At 42.9% G+C, this 21,496-nt stretch overlaps 1 protein-coding gene across 4 annotated transcripts in view; it reads left to right on the top strand.

Annotated features, from left to right (window-relative positions):
* LOC144699653 (choline transporter-like protein 1) overlaps window positions 1–21,496 on the top strand; it is an 80,257-nt gene that overhangs the window by 40,845 nt on the left and 17,916 nt on the right. For all 4 annotated transcript variants that reach the window (XM_078570765.1, XM_078570775.1, XM_078570783.1 and 1 more), the window contains 2 exons: window positions 1,316–1,502; window positions 3,152–3,317. In XM_078570765.1, coding sequence (XP_078426891.1) covers window positions 1,316–1,502; window positions 3,152–3,317 — 353 coding nt within the window. The remainder of the gene's footprint in view (window positions 1–1,315; window positions 1,503–3,151; window positions 3,318–21,496) is intronic.

The following is a 21,496-nucleotide window of genomic DNA, read 5'->3' as shown; positions in this document are numbered from 1 at the left end:
CTTGGAAATGGTTGAAATGAAGCTTAGCTTAATATGGAACAGGGACTGAAGTTGTGCACTGTCTGGAGACTGCCATACAGAGAAAGGGAATCGAGAGGAAGTACTGAATATACATTACACAACAAAAACAAAAATACCTGGAAAAACTCAGCAGGTCTGACAGCATCTGTGGAGAGGGATACAGTTAATGTTTCGAGTCCGTATGACCCTTCATCAGAACTAAGACATATAGAAATGAGATGAAATATAAGCTGGTAGAAGTGGGTGGGACAGGAGAGCTCGATAGGGGGCCAGTGATAGGTGGAGGCCAAGAAGAATCTGCCAAAGATGTCATAGACAAAAGGGGTAATATTATCTAAAGGATGTGCTAATAGGGACATTAAGGGAAGCAAGCTAGTGGCAAATGGCCCTAGTGTGGGTGGGGTGAGGGGAAGGGATCGAAATGGTCTAAAAGGTGGAGATGAAACAATAGATCGAAATAAATTTTAAAATAGGAAAAAAAAAATTATATAGTGTAAAACAAAACGATAAATTATTGGAAAAAGGGGGAACGGAAAGGGGGTGGGAATGGAGGAGAGAGTTCATGATCTGAAATTGTTGAACTCAATATTCAGTCCGGAAGGCTGTAAAGTGACTAGTCGGAAGATGAGGTGCTGTTCCTCCAGTTTGCGTCGAACTGGAACGTTGCAGCAGGCCAAGGTCAGACATGTGGGCATGAGAGCAGGGTGGAGTGTTGAAATGGCAAGTGACAGGGAGGTCTGGGTCATGCTTGCGGACAGACCGAAGGTGTCCCGCAAAGCGGTCACCCAGTCTGCTTTTACTGAATATACATCTTGCTTTCTGTCACAATAGACATTGACTAGTCAGGAAAGTTCTAATGTGCAATCACCTTAGAGAGGCAGCTGTGTGAAAACAGTTTCCACATGGTTAAAACTACTAACCTTCATTTGTAATTGTTGGGATGTGTAGGTTCCCATTTGCTGATTCCTTTGTCATCTTTTTGGAAGCCCCTTTTGTTGGGCAAATGTTCTGTTTTAATTTCATTTCCAACATCTTTCCTGCCTTTCCTCAGCCAGGGAGTTGAGCTTTCAAGTCTCCACATTCAAACAGTTGAAGACATCCCTTTAGGAGTGTTTACCCAATGTCTAACATCTTTTGCAAAGAATCTGAACAATATTGCAAACTAACTTTTAGCGCTTTGGAGCAGCAATGCATTGCATGCCACGGCATTGCTGTTGCTACAGCTTCTAATATCCATTTTAACAAAAACCTGCACAATGGAAGGAAAATAATGTATGAATATTTTATTTTGCAGGTCGTTTTACTGTTACTAATACTAATAATGAGGAAGCGAGTGGCTCTTACGATTGCCTTATTCCACGTGGCAGGGAAAGTGTTCGTTAACATTCCACTCCTAGTCTTTCAGTCCCTCTGGACATTTGTGGCCTTGGTGTTATTCTGGACGTATTGGGTTGCAGTCCTACTTTTATTGGGCACAGCAGGTACAACTCTACGTTTGCAGAATTTCCCTTTCCTCGGCATGCATTGACAAGTCTTGATCTCACAAACATTTTTTGCAAATGACTTTTTTCCCCCCATGTTTATCGGGAATGTTTTGAAAACCCTTGTGCAGGTTATTAAACATGAGGAATATTTTTCTGTTCTTCAGCAAATTTACAGCCTCTTAGAAATGATAGACAAAATGATAAAAGTGTAGACTATAGTCAAGATGAAACTGTGTAATAATGTCTGAACACCCCTCCATAAAGGGATTATAAAAGTTCAATGATATTGAAATTTGTGTGACTACGAAATTGATCTATGAATACATAGTTTACAGTGTCCAAAAATAATGTGTATGCTGTCATTTGTGTTATTGACTTTGCATTATTGTGATGCAGGGTTCTCCCTGACACATGCCCACACACACACACACACACAACACGCGCGCGTGACAGTCATCCCAGATCCTCTTGCTCATTAACTAAATGGCTGACTTGAAATTGTATTTTCAAGCCCAGGAAGCCATTGTTCAGATGTTTCACCTGTCTCCTAACCTCCAAAATACACTTCTTTCAAACCAGGCATTAGCAGTTCAAGTGGAAATGCAGTATGAGATAAAAGCAACTGAAGAAAATGGTGGAAAACCCAGAAGAATCTTTCCCTTGAAATCCAAAAATGTTGCTGTGTTAGGGCAAGATGCGCAATTTTACACTTAATTAACTTCCATATTTTGGAGTTGAGTTGATAAAAGGATGAAAATTCTCTTTGATCAAATTTATGTTGCAGTAAACAATCAACTGCGTAGAAATCATTCATTTTCTCTACTCTTAACTTTATAAAAAAGTTCCATCTTGCTTTACTGCCTTCCCTCAGCCACCTAGTAGACAAAAATATAAGTCAGTCATGCATTATTTATTCATGTTTGGATGGATCGTGAACTCTTTGCTTCAAATATTCTTTGTATAGTGAAAATTGAGAGTTCTGGATAGTGATACGGATATTAGGTTTCTCAGACATAGTGCTATGCTACAGCACAAAAGAAAGCACAAAGAACAATTTGATTATTCAGACCCTGTTGTTGCTGTATCCCAAACTTTAACCATATTCTTTCCCTTCATAACTCTGCTGTTTCTGGCCCTTTACCATTCTTTCCTTTCACTAGTCCCAATTTGCCAGTCTCTGGGAGTACTGTATTGTCTAAGGTGACGACTTTCATTGAGACGTTAAACCAAGGCTGCATCTGCCTGCTCGGCAAAGATGTAAAAGATCCTGTGATACTATATTTCAAAGACAAGCAGGGGAGTTATCCCCAGTGCCCTGTCCAATATATACCCCTCAGTCAACACCACACAAAAAAGGACAGATTTATCTGGTCGTTATCACATTGCTTTTTGTGGAAGCTTGCTGTGTGCAAATTGTTTGCTGCGTTTTCCACGTTACAACAGTAATTACACTTCAAAAGTAGTTAATTGCCTTTAAAGCACCATGAGATGTCCAATGATCATGAAAAAGGCTAAAAGGCAAATCTTTCTTTCACATAAACAATTATCAAGTTGAGTAAGTCAGTGGTCAAACATTTTGATTCTTATATTTTTCAGAAATGCAAACCTTGAAACCAGAGCTTCTGCTTTTTTGTCCCTTCCTGTAGGATATCCTGAAAAAACAGCTGACGAAAACATTGAATTTAGAATGTCTGGCCCATTACAGTATACATGGATTTATCATCTAGTTGGCCTCATCTGGATCAGTGAATTCATATTGGCCTGTCAGCAGATGACTGTGGCTGGAGCTGTCGTAACCTACTATTTTACACGGTAAGATATTATGGGGAATTAGCTAATTTATACTTGCATTTATTTTAGTCTCACACAGGAAAGGTGATGGTGTAGTGGCATTGTTGCTGGACTAGTAATCCAGAGACTCCAGGGCTCGAACCCCGCCATGGCAGAATGTGGAATTTGAATTCAATAAAAATCTGGAATTAAAAGTCTAATGATGACCATGAAACCATTGTCAATTGTTGTAAAAACCCATCTGGTTCACTAATGCCCTTTAGGGAAGGAAATCTGCTGTTCTTACCCAGAAATAGCCTAGCAAGCCACTCAGTTGTATCAAACCGCTAGGCACTGGAAACGACAATGGCAAGCTCAGCCCTATCAACCCTGTAAAAGTTTTCCTTACTAACACCTGAGGGCTTGTGCCAAAATTGGGAGAGCTGTCTCACAGACTAGTCAAGACTTAGTCACCCTCACGGAATCATACCTTACAGGTAATGTCCCAGATCACCGCAACTGGGTACGTCCTGCCCCACCTGTCCAGAGGTGGCAGCACAGTGGCGTACAGTCGGGAGAGAGTTGCCCAGGGAGTCCTCAACATTTACTCCGGGCCCCATGAAGTCTCATGGCATCAGGTCAAACATGGGCAAGGAAACCTCCTGCTGATTATTACTCAATCAATGTTCCTCCATGTTGAACACCACTTGGAGGAAGCACTGAGGGTGGCAAGGGTGCAGAATGTACTCTTGGTGGGGGACTTCAATGTCCATCACCAAGACTGGCTTGGTAGCACCATTGCTGGCTGAGTCCTAAAGGAGATAACTGCTAGACTTGGTCTGCAGCAGGGGTGGTGAGGGAACTAACAAGAGGGAAAAACATACTTCATCCTCACCAACCTGCCTGTCGCAGATGCATCTGTCCTTGATGCCATTGGTAAGAGTGGTCACCACACAGTCGTCGTGGAGACGAATTCCTGCCTTCACATTGAGGATTCACTCCATTTTGTTTGGCACTTCTGCCATGCTAAATGTGATAGATTTCGAACAGATCTAGCAACTCGACTGGGCATCCATGAGGTGCTGTGAGCCATCAGCAACAGCAGAACTGTACTCGAGCACAATCTGTAACCTGATGGCCCAGCATATCCCCCACTCTACCATTACCATCAACCTGGTTCAGTGAAGACTGCAGAAGGGCATGCCAGGGCCAGCAGTTATACCTAAAAATGAGGTGTCAACCTGGTGAAGCAATAACACAGGACTACTTGTGTGCCACACAGCATAACCAGCAAGTGATAGAGCTAAGCAATCCACAACCAACGGATCAGGTCTAAGCTCTGCAGTCCTGCCATATCTAGTCGTGAATGGTGGTGGACAATTAAACAACTCACTGGAGGAGGGGGCTCCACAAATATCCCCATCCTCAATGATGGAGGAGCCCAGCACATCAGTGCAAAAGATAAGGCTACAGCATTTGCTACAATCTTCAGCCAGTAGTGCCAAGTGGATGATTCATCTCAGCCTCCTCTGGAGGTGCCCGGCGTTACAGAGGCCAGTCTTCAGCCAATTCCATTCACTCCACGTGATATCAAGAAACTGCTGAAGCCACTGGATAGTGCAAATAGATTCTGCCCTTGACCCCTCTGGGATATCCTCTTTCTCCAGCACTACAATGTTCTCCTTTAATCAATACAATCACTCCCTCCCCATTTTCTTCCTTTCCTATCTTTCCTGAACACAGAAATATTTAACACCCAGTCCTGCCCTTCTTTAAGCAATGTCTCTGTTACAGCCACTACATATTCTCACATGGCAATTTGCGCCTGTAACTCACCAGTCTTATTTACCACACTCCGTGCATTTGCATACATGCACAGTGACCCTGTTTTAGGCTTTATATCACTTTCGCCCTTATTCTGACCCCACCTATTAACTTACTATTCCTTATTTAGCACCATTTCTACAGATTTACCTTTTTAAAAGAGAGACTTGCATTTATTCACGGCTTCAGGACTACCCAAAGTGCTTTACAGCCAGTGAAGTACTTTTGAAATGTATTCTTTGTTACAATGTAGTAAACATGCCAGCCACTTTGTTGTTTGTGGGAGCTTGTGTACAATATGATAATGAATGGATAATCTGTTATTATCCATGCTAATATATCATGTCAACTTAACTAACGCTTATCTTGTGTATTAACCTTTTGCGTGGCACCATATTGAATGCCTTTTGGAAACCCAAGTATCTACCAAGCATCTACCCTGCAAGTTATTTTCTCAAAAAAAACTCGTAAGTTTTTTAAACAGGATTTCTTCTTCATAAAAACATGGTAATCATACTATGCTTTTCTAAGTGCATTGTTAAGTCTTCCTTAGTAATAGATTCCAGTACTTCTTGTTGACTGATGTCAAACTAACTGCCCTGTGCTCTCTTTCCCTCTTTTCATGAATAGCGGTGCTCCATTGCTAACTTAGTCTGCTGGGACCATTCCAGAATCTAGAGAAGTTTAGAAAATTGTACCCAACACATCATTTTTAGAACCCACTTGATGTCGACCACTAGGTTCTGGGGATTAGTCAGATTTTAGTTTTTTGAGTTTCTCCAGGGCTTTTTCTCTGCTGATATTAATTGCCTTAATTTCCTCACTTTTATTAGCCCCTAGGTTACTTTCATGTGTCTTTTACTGGGAAGACAGGCATAAGATATTTGTTCAATATCTCTGCCATTTCCTGATTACTCATTTTTCCTGTCTCTGCTTCTTGACTAGTTCACCCTCATTCTATTTTTTCCTTTTTATCCATTTTTGGCGACCATTTGCTGATTTCTAAAACACTTCCAATCCTCAGACTTACTACTATTGTTTGCAACATTATAAGCCTCTACTTTATAATCTAATACTATCCCTAGCCACCTCAGAAACCACATCTTTATTGCTGAGTTTTTGTTTTTCAATGGAATGTATTTTTTTTGTTGAACATTTCGACCCGTTTCTTTAAACATTTCTCACTTAATGCCGTACCTTTCAGCCTGTCTACCCAATCGGCCTGAGCTAGCTCTTCCCTCATACATTTGTAATTGGTTTTAAGTTTAAGATTCTTGTTGTGATTGGAATATGTCATTTCCAACTTAATTCAATTGTATTGTGATCATTATTTCCCAGTGGATCTTTTACTGCGACATTACTAGTTAATCCTGCTTTATTGCATAATGCTAGATCTAAAATAGCTTTATCTTAATTGGTTACATCATAAATTGCTGCAGGAAACTGTGAAGAAAACATTTACAAACTAATCTTCCAGACTACCTTTCTAAATTGATTTGTCCAGCCTATATGAAGATTTAAAGACCCCAAAACTAAGATATTGCCTTTGTTACAAGCGCCAATAATTTCTTGTTTAACACTTTGTCCAGCAGTATAATTACTATAGGGGGCCTATGAATTACTCCCACCAGTGTCTTCTGACCCTTGCTATCCCTAATCTTCACCCATACTGATTCTGATTCCTGATGTTTTTTTTTTCTGAGCCAAGATTCTTTTCTCACTAATACCCTTGTGTTATAATATAGCAGGTGGTATTTGCCAAGCTGACCAAATCCACAAGGGAAACCTGGCCACGCTACCACAATGATTTTGCAATGTGTATTTATTGAGAAGGCTTGTGCACTGAAGTCAGAAGTAATGATTCCGCCACCACCTTTAGAGATTTTAAAGATTAAATTAAAACGTTTATTAATGAAAGAAGAGCACACTTAAGATTACAGTTACACAGTTATAACAGTTCCAAAAATTTCTACTTAATCAGACTCCCAACTACACACCCACTTTAAGGCAACAGTCCAAATAGATTCCAGATTTATAAAGTCATCCAGCAATATTACCACACTGGACAATGGAACTCCAAAGGCTTTTAACACCACACTTTAGTTACTGGAACATCAAATTTCTGCAAGGTGGCTAGAGGCTTTCTCCCCCCCCCCCACCTAAGTCTGTTTCACAAACTCACCTTTCAGGATTTCACATGGCTGCACCTCACACAGCTTTCCATCCTTCTTACAATACATATTTCTCCCTTTTTGATCTGTAAATCCCATTGTTTCAATTTGTCTTTAGAAGTTACTTTTCACAGAATATAACAATCCTTCATGTTATCATTATGGCCAGCACTTTTGGGGAAAAATCAATGTAATAACCTTGCCTTATTTATCTCACCAGTTATAAACATTTTCCTTGTCCCTTTGAAAATCAAACACTTCTCCACTTATCTAAGAATGCAAATTTCATTCACGCTGACTCTGCTGACCTCACCCTAGCTTTACTCATCTCCATTTCAAATGCTTGTTTTACGCTTCACTTTGATAATTTAAACCTTGCAGAATGACTGGCTTTAGTTTAATTAAATTAGCCGTGTGCGCGCGCGCACACGTGCGCGCGCACACACACACACACACACACACACATATAAGCCGGCTTTAAAATATCCCACAATAATATTAGGAAAAATATGATAGTTTCTTGACACTGATCACCCTTCATTATCAGGATTTCCCTTCCTCCTTTTCCTTTTTGCTTGTCTTTCAAAATGTTATGCATGTGTCCCCTGGAATATTTATTTCCCAACCTTAGTCACCTTGTAACCATGTCTCTGTAATGATGATTAAACCTAAGCCATTTTTCTCCCTTTGTGCCACTATTTCATCTATCTTATTGCAGATGCTCCATGCATTCAGATAAAGTGAATTAGATTTTTTTTTTTAACTATTCCCTGAATGGATCTTACATTCTGATGCACTATTACCATCACAGTACCAGCACTGGTACCAGTGTCCAATGAATCAAAACCCACTTAGAACATAAGAAATAGGAGCAGGAGTAGGCCATTCGGCCCCTCAAGCCTGCCCTGCCATTTAATAAGATCATGGCTGATATGCCCCAGGCCTCAACTCCTCGTTTGTGCCAGTTCCTCAGCCCTCAACTCCCCGATATTTATATCTACCTCATCTTTAAATGCTTTCAGTGATCTAGTCTCCACCAATCTCTCTGGGGTAGAGAATTCCAGACATTCACAACCCTCTGTGAGAAGGAATTCCTTTGCATCTCACCTTTAAATAGGTATTCCCTTATTCAGTAACTAGATCCCCTAGTTTGAGATTCCACCGCTAGTGGAAACATCTCAGTACCTACCCTTCAAGCCCCCTCAGAATCTTGTAGTTACAATAAGATCACCCCTCATTCTTCTAAACTCTAATAAATAAAGGCCTATCCTGCTTAGCCGTTCTTGATAAGTCAACCCCTTCATCCCAGGAATCAGCCTTGTGAATCTCTTTTGAACTGCTTCCAATGCCAGTATATCCTTTTCTTAAATACGGGGACCAAAACTGTACACGGTACTCCAGGTGTGGCCTTACCAACACCCTGTACGTTTGTAACAAAACTTCCCTATTTTTAGTCTGTCTGCAAGCATGACCCAGACCTCCCTGTCACTTGCCATTTCAACACTCCACGCTGCTCTCATGCCCACATGTCTGTCCTTGGCCTGCTGCATTGCTCCAGTGAAGCTCAACGCAAACTAGAGGAACAGCACCTCATCTTCCAACTAGGCACTTTACAGCCTTCCGGACTGAATATTGAGTTCAACAATTTTAGATCATGAACTCTCTCCTCCATCCCCACCCCCTTTCCGATTTCCGCCCCCCCCCCCCTTTTTTTCCCAATAATTTATATAGATTTTCCTTTTCCCACCTATTTCCATTATGTTTAAATGTATTTCCATCCATTGTTTTATCTCTACCTTTTAGCCTATTTCGATTCCTTCACCCCACCCCCACTAGGGCTATCTGTACCTTGCTTGTCCTGCTTTCTACCCTTAATTAGCACATTCCTTAGATAATATTACCACCTTCAACACCTCTTTGCCCTTTTGTTTATGACATCTTTTGGCTATCTTCACCTATCATTGCCCCTTTATCCAGCTCTACTTGTTCCCCCCCCGCCCCCCCCCCCCCCCCCCCCCCCCAAACCAGCTTATATTTCACCTCTTCTATTTTTACTTAGTTCTGTTGAAGAGTCATATGGACTCTAAACGTTAACTGTGTTCCTCTCCGCAGATGCTGCCAGACCTGCTGAGTTTTTCCAGGTATTTTTATTTTTATTTTTGTTCCCTATTTTTAAACTCCAACCCCCTGGTCTATGCCAGTGTTTATGCTCCACATGAGCCTCCTCCCACCCTTAATGTAAAAACAAAAAGCTAAAAGCTTCCACCCTTGTTCATCTCATCTCATCTGCATATTTTTCTGTTTCTTTCTCCCACATGTACTTACCCAGCTTCCCCATAAATCCATCTATGCTGTTCACATCACTTACTCCATATGGTAGCAAGTTACACATTCTAGCCTTTCCTAGGATAAAGAAGCTTTTTAATTCTCTATTAGGTGGAGACACACTTCTGTATTCACCCTACCAAGCCCCTTCTTTATTTTAAAGACCATTGTTGGTCATTCCTCAGCCTTTCTTTCATAAAGAGAGCCCCAGTCCGTTAATATCTCCTCATAGTTACAACCTCTAATTCTGATATAATCCTTGTAAATCTTTATAACCCCTCAGTTCTGATGTCATGCTAGTAAATCCTTTGTTCCTCACTTGTGAATTAACGGCTTTCTAGAGGTCCTGAATGACTTTTGCAGCCACAGAGCTCAGTTAATTGCTCCAGATGAATTAATTGGATATCATGGAATTTTGGTACCTCTGATGGGCATTGTTTTATTATATAACTTGCTGTTATCTATAATATTAAACGGAATAATGTTGACACAGGAAAATCTATTTTGCTGTGTACCTTTTGTAATTATCTTTTAACGTTGTAATCATCTTTTCAATGTTGCCCATCCTAATCTCTCAAACATTTCGATAATAAACAGCTGTACTTCAGGGATGTAACCCGAAAACCAATATTGGGCATCTATCTGTCAAGGGCACCTACTTGGCTACTTTGCTGCTATATATAACTAGGAAACTTTTGTTTGTAGACGAGTTGACTGGACAATTAAGCACATAACCTGAATCCAGCTCTGAAATAAATGATCTGTTAACGGTAATTTCAGCAAGATTAATTTAATTGCTTAAATCGATTATTAGTACAATAGCAGTGATTAGATGGGGCTCCGTGGTCACATTGAGCACTGTGAATGGTTGGCGCCACTGTCACTCAAGGCGGCGTGCCCGGTAATGGGGTCGAACCGCTGTCAGTCAGGCAGGCGCTCCCCGTGATTGGGCGGAGCAGCTGTCCGTCAACGGAAGTGATTGACCGGAGTAGATGCTGGTCATGTGGCCAGCCCCATTTTCGGAGACGGCATCTGTCAGTCAGTAAAGGGAGCGTCATGATTGGTTAGAGGAGCTGTCAGTCCAGGGCTGATCCTGGCAGATGGGACGGCCGGCCCACTGATTGGACGCATCTGCTACCACTCATTCGATCCTACGCGCTGATTGGTCCGCGCAGTTGTCAGTCAGTGAGTTGCACAGTTTGATTGGATGCAGCGGCTGTTGCGGCCAGAGGGATAAGCAGGCCTCAGGCCTGGGACCTGGGTGGGGGGAGAGAGTTAGTTCCTGAGGCACCACTGCTGTTGGGGATTTAGACAGAGTAAAGCTCCCTCTACACTGTCCCCGTAAAACAAAGGACGAAGATGGACCGGAAATAAAGGTCCTGAACTGGAGGAAGGCCGATTTTCAATGTGATCAGACAGGATCTGGCCAAAGTGGACTGGGAGCAGCTACTTGTAGGAAAATCTACATCAGACCAGTGGGAGTCATTCAAAAAGGAAATAGTGAGAGCTCAGGGCCAACATGTCCCTGTAAAGGTGCAGGGTAGGACCAACAAGTCCGGAGAATCCTGGATGTCGAGGAATGTACAGGATTGGATAAGGAATGAAAAGGGAGGCTTATGGCAGATACAGAGGGCTGGCAACAGTGGAAGCTGTAGAGGAATATAGAAAGTGTAAGGGGATACTTTTTTTTAAAAAGAAAGTAATTAGGAGAGCCCACTGGTGGGCAAGATAAAGGAAAATACCCAAGGCGTTTTAAAAATATTATGGGCAAGAGGATAACCAGGGAAAGAGTAGGGCCCATTAGGGACCAAAGTGGTCTTTGTGTGGAGTCAGAGGACGTAGGTGAGGTTTTAAATGATTACTTTTCATCTGCCGTCACTATGGAGAAGGACAATGTAGGCGTAGAAATCAGGGAGGAGGACATGTGATATACTTGAACAAATTAGCATCGAAAGGGAGGAGGTATTAACGGTTTTAGTTGGCTTAAAAATGGATATATGGCCCAAATGAGATGTATCCCAGGCTGCTATGTGAGGCTAGGGAGGAGCTTGCAGGGGCTCTGACACTAATTTTCAAATCCTCTCTGGCCATAGGAGAGGTGCCAGGGGATTGGAGGACAGCGAATGTAGTACCATTATTCAAGAAGGGTAGTAGAGATAAACCAGGTAATTACAGGCCTGAGTCTAACATCAATGATAGGGAAACTATCAGAAAAAATCCTGTGGAACAGGATTAATCTCCACTTGGAGAGGCAGGGATTAATCAGGGATAGTCACAGAATCATACAGTGCAGAAAAGGCCCTTCGGCCCATTGAGTCTGCACTGACATGTGAGAAACACCTGACCTACCTACCTAATCCCATTTACCAGCACTTGGCTCATAGCCTTGAATGTTATGAAGTGCCAAGTGCTCATCCAGGTACTTTTTAAAGGATGCGAGGCAACCTGCCTCCACCATCCTCCCAGGCAGTGCGTTCCAGACCATCACCACCCTCTGGGTAAAAAAGTTTTTCCCCACATTACCACCCCCCCCCCTCCCACCTTCAAACCTCCTGCCCCTCACCTTGAACTTATGTCCCCTTGTGACTGACCCTTCAACTAAGGGGAACAGCTGCTCCCTATCCACCCTGTCCATGCCCCTCATAATCTTGTACACCTCGATCAGGTCGCCCCTCAGTCTTCTGTGCTCCAACCTCTCTTCATAACTTAAACGTTTCACCCCAGGCAACATCCTGGTGAATCTCCTCTGCACCACCTCCAGTGCAATCACATCCTTCCTATACTGTGGCGACCAGAACTGCACACACTACTCCAGCTGTGGCCTCACCAAGGTTCTATACAACTCCAACATGACCTCCCTACTTATGTAATCTGTGCCTCGATTGATAAAGGCAAGTGTCCCATATGCCTTTTTCACCACCCCACTAACATGCCACTCCGCCTTCAGAGACCTATGGACACACACGCCAAGGTCCCTTTGTTCCTCAGAACTTTAGTGTCATGCCATTCATTGGATACATCCTTGTCAAATTACTCCTTCCAAAGCGTATCACCTCTCACTTTTCAGGGTTAAATTCCATCTACCACTTATCTACCCATTTGACTACCCTGTCTATATCTTCCTGTAGCCCAAGACACTCAACCTCACTGTTAACCACCTGGCCAATCTTTGTGTCAACTGCAAACTTACTAATCCTACCCCCCACATAGTCATCTATGTCGTTTATATAAATGACGAATAATAGGGGACCGAGCACAGTTTTTATCCCTGTGGTACGCCACTGGACACTGGCTTCCAGTCACTAAAGCATCCTTCTGTTATCACCCACTGTCTCCTACAACTAAGCCAATTTTGAATCCACCTTATCAAATTACCCTGTATCCCATGTGCATTTGCCTTCTTTATAAATCTCCCATGTGGGACCTTGTCAAAGGCTTTGCTGAAATCCATATAAACTATATCAAATGCAGGGATTAATTGGGGATAGTCAGCATGGCTTTGTCGGGGGAGATCATGTCTAATGTTTTGATTGAATTTTTCGAGGACTAGTTGTGTGGATGAGGGTAGTGCAGTTGATGTAGTCTACGTGGATTTCAATAAGGCTTTTGACAAGATCCTGCATGGGAGAACGGTCAAGAAAGTAAGAGCCCATGGGATCCAGGGCAATTTGGCAAATTGGATCTAAAATTGGTTTAGTGACAGGAGGCAGAGGGTGATGATCGAAAGTTGTTTTTATGATTGTAAACCTGTGACGAGTGGTGCACTGCAGGGGTTGGTGCAGCGACCCTTGATGTTTGTAGTGTACATTAATGATTTAGACCTGAATATAGGAGGTATAATCAGTGGTAGTGTAAATAGTGAGGAGGAAAGCCTTAGATTACAGGACGATATAGATGGGCTGGTAAAATGGGCAGAGCTGTGTCAAATGGAATTTAATTCTGAGAAGTGTGAGGTGATGCATTTTGGGAGGACTAACACAGCAAGGGAATACACAATGAATGGTAGGACCCTAGGAAGTACAGAAGATCAGAGGGACCTTGGTGTACACGTCCATAGATCCCTGAAGGCAGCATAATAGGTAGATAAGGTGGTTAAGAAGGCACATGGGGTACTTGCCTTTTATTAGCCGAGGCATAGAACATAACCCCCTGCTCTTATGTTGGAGCTGTGTAAAACACTAGTTAGGCCACAGCTGGAGTATTGTGTGCAGTTCTGGTTGCCACACTGTAGGAAGGCTGTGATTGCACTAGAGAGGGTGCAGAGGAGTTTCACCAGGATGTTGCCTGGGCTGGGGCGTTTCAGCTATGAAGAGAGACTGGATTGGCTAGGGTTGTTTTCCTTGGAGCAGATAGAGCTATACAAAACTATGAGGGGCCTAGAAAGGAAGACATTTTTCCCCTTAGCGGAGGTGTCAGTAACCAGGGGGCATAGATTTAAGGTAAGGGGCAGGTGGTTTAGAGGGGATTTGAGGAAAAAATTTTCACCCCAGAGGATGGTTGGAATCTGGAACCTGAGGGGGTGGTAGAGGCAGGAACGCTCACAACGTTTAAGAAGCATTTCGATGAGCACTTACTTGAAACACCATGGCATTATGAGGAGAGTGTGAGTGGAGGACCCTGGGACAGGCAGTCAGCAGCACCTAGAGGATCAACTCTTTGGACCTAGCATGTAGTCCTTACTCAAGTAGGTGTAACAGTAAAATAAAAGCAAGGATCCATATTCTATTTAGTTAAGATATGTCTGGGGAGCTCAGTCCCGTAATTTGAACATCCTGCGCAATGTGGGAAATCTTAAGAGGCTCCTGGCGGTTTCGTTGACCATGTGTGCAGGAGGTGCCTCCGACTGGAGCAACTCGAGCTCTGGGTTTTGCAGCTTGAGCAGCAGCAGGGGGAACTGTGGTGTATTCATGAGGCTGAGAGGTTCGCCTGATAGCACGCTTCAGGATGTGGTTACCCCTCAGCACGTTTCAGGATGTGGTCACCCTGCAGCTTAACGAAATACAAGCAGGGAGGGAATGGGTGACTGCCAGGCAGAAGAAGGGGACCAGGCAGGTAGTGAGGTAATCCTTGGATAACGGTGAGAGTGGCGGTTCCTCTGGAGGCCAACCAGAGTCAAGGCCGTGGCACTGTGTAGATGGTCCAGCTGCTCAAGGAGGGGAGGAGGAAGTGTGCAAGGGCAATAGTGGTTGGGGATTCGTTAGTGAGGTGAGTAGACGGGCTTTTGCGGCTGTAGACGTGACTCCATGATGATATGTTACATCCTAGGTGCCAGGTTCAAGGATGTCATGGAACGATTGCAGGGCGTTCTGAAGGGGGAGAGTGAACAGCCAGAGGTCGTGGTCCATGTTGGGACCAATGACATAGGAAGAAAGAAAAATGATCGATCAATATTGATCAAGGATCAATTCTAGCAGTGAGGAGGGATGATACCTTGGAAGGATCATCAAATGAGGCCATATGGATAAAAGTAAAAAACACAAAAGGGGCAAACATGCTGTTGGGTGTGTACTATAGGCCAACAAACAGCCAGGTAGAGGATCAAATATGCAATCAAATTTTAGAAAAGCGTAAGAAGGGGTTTTTAACTACCCAAATATTAAGTGGGATAGTTTTAATGTGCAAGATAGGGAGGGAGCAAGTTGCATCCAGGCGAACTTTTTTAGCCAGTACATAGCCCAACACAGAGGGGGCAGTTCTGCACCTAATATTCGGAAATGAGCCCAGGCAGCAGGTGGAAGGCATATCAGTAGGGGAGCATTTTGGAGTTAGTGACCATAACTCGGCTAGATTTAGGATAGTTATGGAAAAGGATAAGGTTGGGCCAGGGATATAAGTTCTAAACTGGGGAAAGGCTAATTTTACTAAGATGAGATAAGATTTGGCCCAAGTGGGTTAGGAGCAGCTACTTGCAGATAAAACTGTATCAGAGCAGTGGGAGGCATTCAAAGAGGAAATAGCGAGTGTACAGGGCAAATATGTTCCTGTAAAGACAAAGGCACGACAAGTCCAGGGAACCCTGGATGTCAAGGGACATTAAGTTTAGGATTAAGAATAAAAGACGCTTACGGCATGTACCGAGGGCTCAATACGTCAAGAGTCCCTAGAGGAGTGTATAAAAAGTGCAGGAGGGATCTTAAAAAGGAAATTAGGAAAGCTAAGAGAGTGCATGAGAAAGCATTAGTGGGTAGAATAGAGGAAAACCCAAAGGGGTTTTTTAAATATATAAAGAGTAAGATAATAACTAGGGAAAAGAGTAGGGGCAATTAGGGACCATAGGGATAATCTGTGTGTGGACCCGGATGACGTGGGTACAGTTCTCAATAAATACTTTGCACCGGTCTTCACAATGGAAAAGGATGATACAGGCAAAGGCATCAGGGTGGATGACTGTGAAATATTAGAGGAAATTAACATAGAGAGAGAGGATGTACTAGCTGGTTTAGCAGCCTTAAAAGTGGATAAATCTGCAGGCCCGGATGAGATGTATCCCAGGCTGTTGAAGGAAGTAAGGGAAGAGCTATCAGGGGCCCTGGCAGTAATTTTCAAATTCTTTCTGGCCACAGGTGAGGTGCCAGTGGACTGGACGACTGCTAATATTGTTGCATTATTGAAAAATGGGGTTAGGGATAGACCAGGAAATTACAAGCCAGTCAGCCTAACCTCAGTGGTGGGGAAGTTACTAGAAAGAATTCTGAGGGACAGAATATATCTGTACTTGGAGAGACATGGATTAATCAGGGATAGTCAGCATGGATTTGTTAAGAGAAGGTCATGTTTGACAAATGTGTTTGAATTTTTTGAGGAGGTAACCAGGACTGTTAATGAGGGTAATACATTTGATGTGGTCTACATGGACTTTAGCAAGGCTTTTGATAAGGGCCCTCATGGCAGACTTGTCAAGAAAGTAAGAGCCCATGGGATCCAAGGCAAAATGGCACATTGGATCCAAAATTGGCTGAGAGGCAGGAAGAAGAGGGTGATGGTAGAGGATGTTTCTGTGACTGGAAGTCTGTTTTCAGTGGGGTTCCACAGGGCTCAGTGCTGGGGCCCTTGCTGTTTGTAGTTACATAAATGATTTGGACTTAAATGTAGGGGGTATGATCAAGAAGTTCACAGATGACACGAAAATTGGTAGGGTGGTAAATAGTGAGGAAGATAGCCATAAACTACAGGAGGATATCAATGGACTGGTCAGGTGGGCAGAGCAGTGGCAAATGGAATTCAACCTGGAAAAGTGTGAGATAATGCACTTGGGGAGGGCTAACAAGGCAAGGGATTACACTATGAATGGTAGGACCCTGGAAAGTACTGAAGATCAGAAGAACCTTGGTGTGCATATCCACAGATCCCTGAAGATAGCAGGGCAGGTCGATAAGATGATTAAGAAGGCATATGGGATACTTGCCTTTATTAACCGAGGCGTAGAATACAAGAGTAGGGACGTTATGCTAGAACTATATAAAACGCTGGTTAGCCACAACTGAGTACTGCATGCAGTTCAGGTCACCACATTATAGGAAGGCTGTGATTGAACTGGAGAGGGTGGAGAGGAGATTTATGAGGATGCTGCCTGGGCTGGAGGGCCTGAGCTATGAGGAAAGATTGGATAGGTTGGGGTTGTTTTACTTGGAGCAGCAAAGGTTAAGAGAGGACCTGATAAGGATGTATAAGATGAGGGGCATAGATAGGGTGGATAGGAAGGCACTTTTTCCATTAGTAGAGGAGTCAATAACCAGGGGGCATAGATTTATGGTAAGAGTTAGAAATCTAAGAGGGGACTTGAGGAGAAAATCTTTTACCAAGAGGTTGGTGGGAGTCTAGAACTCTCTGCCTGAAAGGATCATTGAGTCAAAAACTCTCTCAACATTTAAGAAGTATTTAGATATTCACTTCACTGGTGTTGCCATAGCCTCCAGGGCTGTGGGCCAAGCGCTGGAAAATGGGATCAGTATAGTCAGATCTTTGACCAGTGTGGGTTGATGGGCCGAATGGCCTCCTTCTCTGCTGTAAACGTCTATAAGCCTGAGTCTATAGGACAACAGGCCAAGTGCTGGAAAATGGAATTAGAATAGATGGGTGCTTGATGGCTGGCGTGGACACGACGGGCTGAAGAGCCTGTTTCTGTGCTGTGTAACTCTGACTCTAGATCATGCATTCATAGCACCAGTTTGTGGTATTGTGATGAAAGCAAAATACTGCAGATGCTAGAAATCTGAAATAAAAACAAAAAATGGTAGGAAAGCTCAGCAGGTCTGGCAGCATCTGTGGAGAGTCAGAGTTAACATTTTGATTCCATATGGCTCTGCTTTGGAGCCTATTGTGATATTGGTTCAGAAAAAGCTGAGCACACTGCAAATTTCATGGCAGTTTTTCCTCACTAATACTAAATGAGAAGTGTTTTTATTTATAGTGAAAGAGCTTTGCTCTTTCATTTTAGAAAAGCATTGAATCTTCCTTTTTCTAGATTCCCTGCAAAATGCCCTGTCCTTTTTATAATTTAAGAGTAAGTAAAGAGTGTATTTGCTATTTCATGTCCTGCTGTGAGACCTCAAATGCCTGCTCTCAGTCATTTGGTACTGGTTTACGTGGTCAGTGACACAGCATGCAAGTTGCTGGTGTTTGGTTTATATAAAGTTGGCTTCTGAGTGCTTATATAACATGTTAAGCTCCAGAGAGGCATTTCAGAGTCCTCTACATTTTATTAATAAGTTAAAACGTTTTTGGGAAAAGAACCTTTAAGCCCAATAAGTGTGTTTTTCATAGTTTTACCTTTTAATTTTGAATCTCTGTTTTGTTTTATCATTAAATATACTTTCTGTTAGCGATCCCTTGGGCAGTCTCAAGATCTAGTCCTGGATATTTTATGTATTTTTCTTTAGTGCGATTTGAGGCTAGGGAAACGAGCAAGAACCCCTTCTGATTGCTTAGTTGGCCAATTACCGTAATTTCCTTTTATTCCCGAACTGCCGGAATTCAGAGGAACAAAAAATTAAATCCAAGCACTGAGAGTTTGTGTTTTATCCTATCTGCAGCATGTTCACATCATTGTTGTCATGTGACTTCAATTGAAGTTGCTCTTGGCTCATTTGGCAGCCCCTTGTATTAACTTAATACCACACATGGTGCTAACCTCTGGGAAACAAAATACACCTAAACCTGGTACCACACCAACTGCAAGACTAAGTGAACACTCTTTTGAAAGTGTGGTACCAATTTTGAAGAGCACCTTTATGAAATTTTCTGTGCTAATTCTGATTAAGGCCTTTGTGATAAATAGCAAGTACAAGGCTTGTAGTTGTTCAAGAATTTCTGTATTTATTGAGCTTGAAGGCCGTATCACTTATTCCATGTTTACAATGAAACTGCCAATGGCGATGGGGCTTTGTTATAATTTAGTACAATTCAGCTTAACAGTTTCTCTGAAGAGGAATGAAAAATTAAAGACCCTCAGTTAGATTTTCTTTTTGTCTTGGATTATGAACCATTGACCATAAAACATTGGAGCAGAAGTAGGCCATTCGGCTCATCGAGTCTGCTCCACCATTCAGTGAGATCATGGCTGATCTGATAATCCACGATTCCACTTTCCTGCCTTTTCCTCCTAACCCTTGATTCCCTTACTGATTAAAAATCTATCTCAGCCTTGAATATACTTAATGACCCACCCTCCACAGCCCTCTGCAGTAAAGAGTTCCACAGATTGATTACCCTTTTGAGAGAAGAAATTCTTCCACATCTCTGTCTTAACTGGGCGACCCCTTACTCTGAGATTATGCCCTTTGGTCCTAGACTATCCCACAAGGGGAAACAACCTCTCAGCATCTATCTGTCAAGTCCCCTAAGAACCTTATGTTTCAATAAGGTTACCTCTCATTCTTCTAAACGCTAATGAGTACCCAACCTGCTCAACCTCTCATAAGAAAATCCCTCCATACCCAGGATCAACCTAGTGAACCTTCTCTGGACTGCCTCCAATGCCAGTATATCTTTCCTTAGATAAGGGGACCAAAATGTTCACAGTATCCTAGGTGTGGTCTAACTAGTGTCTTGTATTGTTTTAGCAAGACTTCCCTATTTTTACACTCCATTCCCTTTGAAATGAAGGCCAACATTCCATTTGCCTTCCCTATTAGCTGTTGAACTAGTATGTTAGCTTTTTGGGATTCATGCACAAGGACTCCCAAATCCCTCTGTGCTGCAGCCTTCATGGAGTCTTTCTCCATTTAAATAATATTCAGCTCCTCTATCTCCCTGCCAAAGTGAATAACCTCACCTTTTCCCAATTTATATTCCATCTGCCTAGTTTTTGCCCACTCACTTAACCTGCCTATATCCCTCTGTAGACTCCTTGTGTCAGCCTCACCACTTGCCGTCCGACCTATTTTTGTGTCATCTGCAAACTTGATAGCACCTTCACTTCTCTCATCTAAGTCATTAATCTATATTGTGAGTAATTGAGGCCCCAGCACTGATCCCTGTGGCACTCCACTAGTTACAGCTTACTATCCCGAAAATGCCCCAGTTATCCCAACTCTCTTCTATTAGTTAGCCAATCCTCTTTACATGCTAATATGCTAACCCCTACACTTTGGGCTCTTATCCAAGTAGCCTTATGTGCGTATCTTATCGAACACCTTTTGGAAATCCAAATATATTACATCTGCTGGTCCCCCTTTATCTATCCTGCTTGTCACCTCCTCAAAGAATTCCAACAAATTTGTTAGGCATGATTTCCCCTTCATGTAGCCTTCAGAGCATGCTGGCCCTGCTTGATTACATTATGTATTTCTAAATGCTCTGCTATTACATCCTTTATAGTAGACTCCAACATTTTCCCAATGACAAATGTTAAGCTAACTGGCCTATAATTAACTGTTCTTTGTCTGTCTTCCTCCCTTTTTGAATAAGGGAGTTACATTGGCTGTTCTCCAATCCTTTGGGACTTTTCCAGAATCTAAGGATTCTTGGAAGATTACTCAGTGCATCCACTATCTCTGTAGCTACTTCCATTAATATCCTAGGATACAACCCATCAGGTTCAGGTCCAGCTCCATGTCTCAGGGAGATTGAAGCGCTCCTTCGCGACCCTATTTGCTGCTGTTTTTTGTTTCTACACTCTGTCCCTTCCTGTCACACTCTGTGTATCATTACCTAAATAGCTGCCCCGCAAGGCTTCCAAATCCTTTGGCTCTGTAAGCCGACATATCCCCTTTCCTGAATCCTTCCCCTTCTATTTAGTTTAAAGCCCTCTCTACAGCCCTAGTTATACGGTTCACCAGGACACTGGTCCCAGCACGATTCAAGTGAAGCCCATCCCACTGGAACAGCTCCTCTCTACCCCAGCACTGGTGCCAGTACCCCATGAACTGAAACCCATTTCTCCCACACCAATCTCTGAGCCACACATTTAACTCATTGGCTTCATTTACCCTATGCCAGTTTGCCTGCGGCTCAGGTAGCAATCCTGAGATTATTACCTTGGAGGTTATGCTTTTTAACTTAGCTCCTAACTGTTCAAATTCTTTCAGCAGAACCTCCTTTTCTAGTTCTATCAATGTTGTTGGTGCCAACATGGACGACGATAACTGGATCCCTCCCTTCCCACTCCAAGTTCCTCTCCAGCCCTGAGGAAATGTCCTTAACCCTGGCACCAGGCAGGCAGCACAGCCTGTGGGACTCATGCTCATGGGTGCAGAGAACAGTATCTATCCCCTTAATTATGCTGTCCCCTACATCTACAATGCTCCCATTTCCTTCTCCCACTTGAATGGATCATTGTACCATGGTGGCTGTTAGCTCATCCTCCCTGCCGTTCGCACTCTCATCCACACAGCTTACAAGAACCTTGCAACTGTTGGATAGTTGCAGGGGCTGAGGCTCCTCGAACCTTACTCCTGTTTG

The sequence above is a fragment of the Cetorhinus maximus genome, chromosome 2, assembly GCF_964194155.1.
Source record: "Cetorhinus maximus chromosome 2, sCetMax3.hap1.1, whole genome shotgun sequence".
NCBI lineage: Eukaryota > Metazoa > Chordata > Chondrichthyes > Lamniformes > Cetorhinidae > Cetorhinus > Cetorhinus maximus.
The sequence above is the reverse complement of the archived record's forward strand: the minus strand, read 5'-3'. Positions and strand labels throughout refer to the sequence as shown.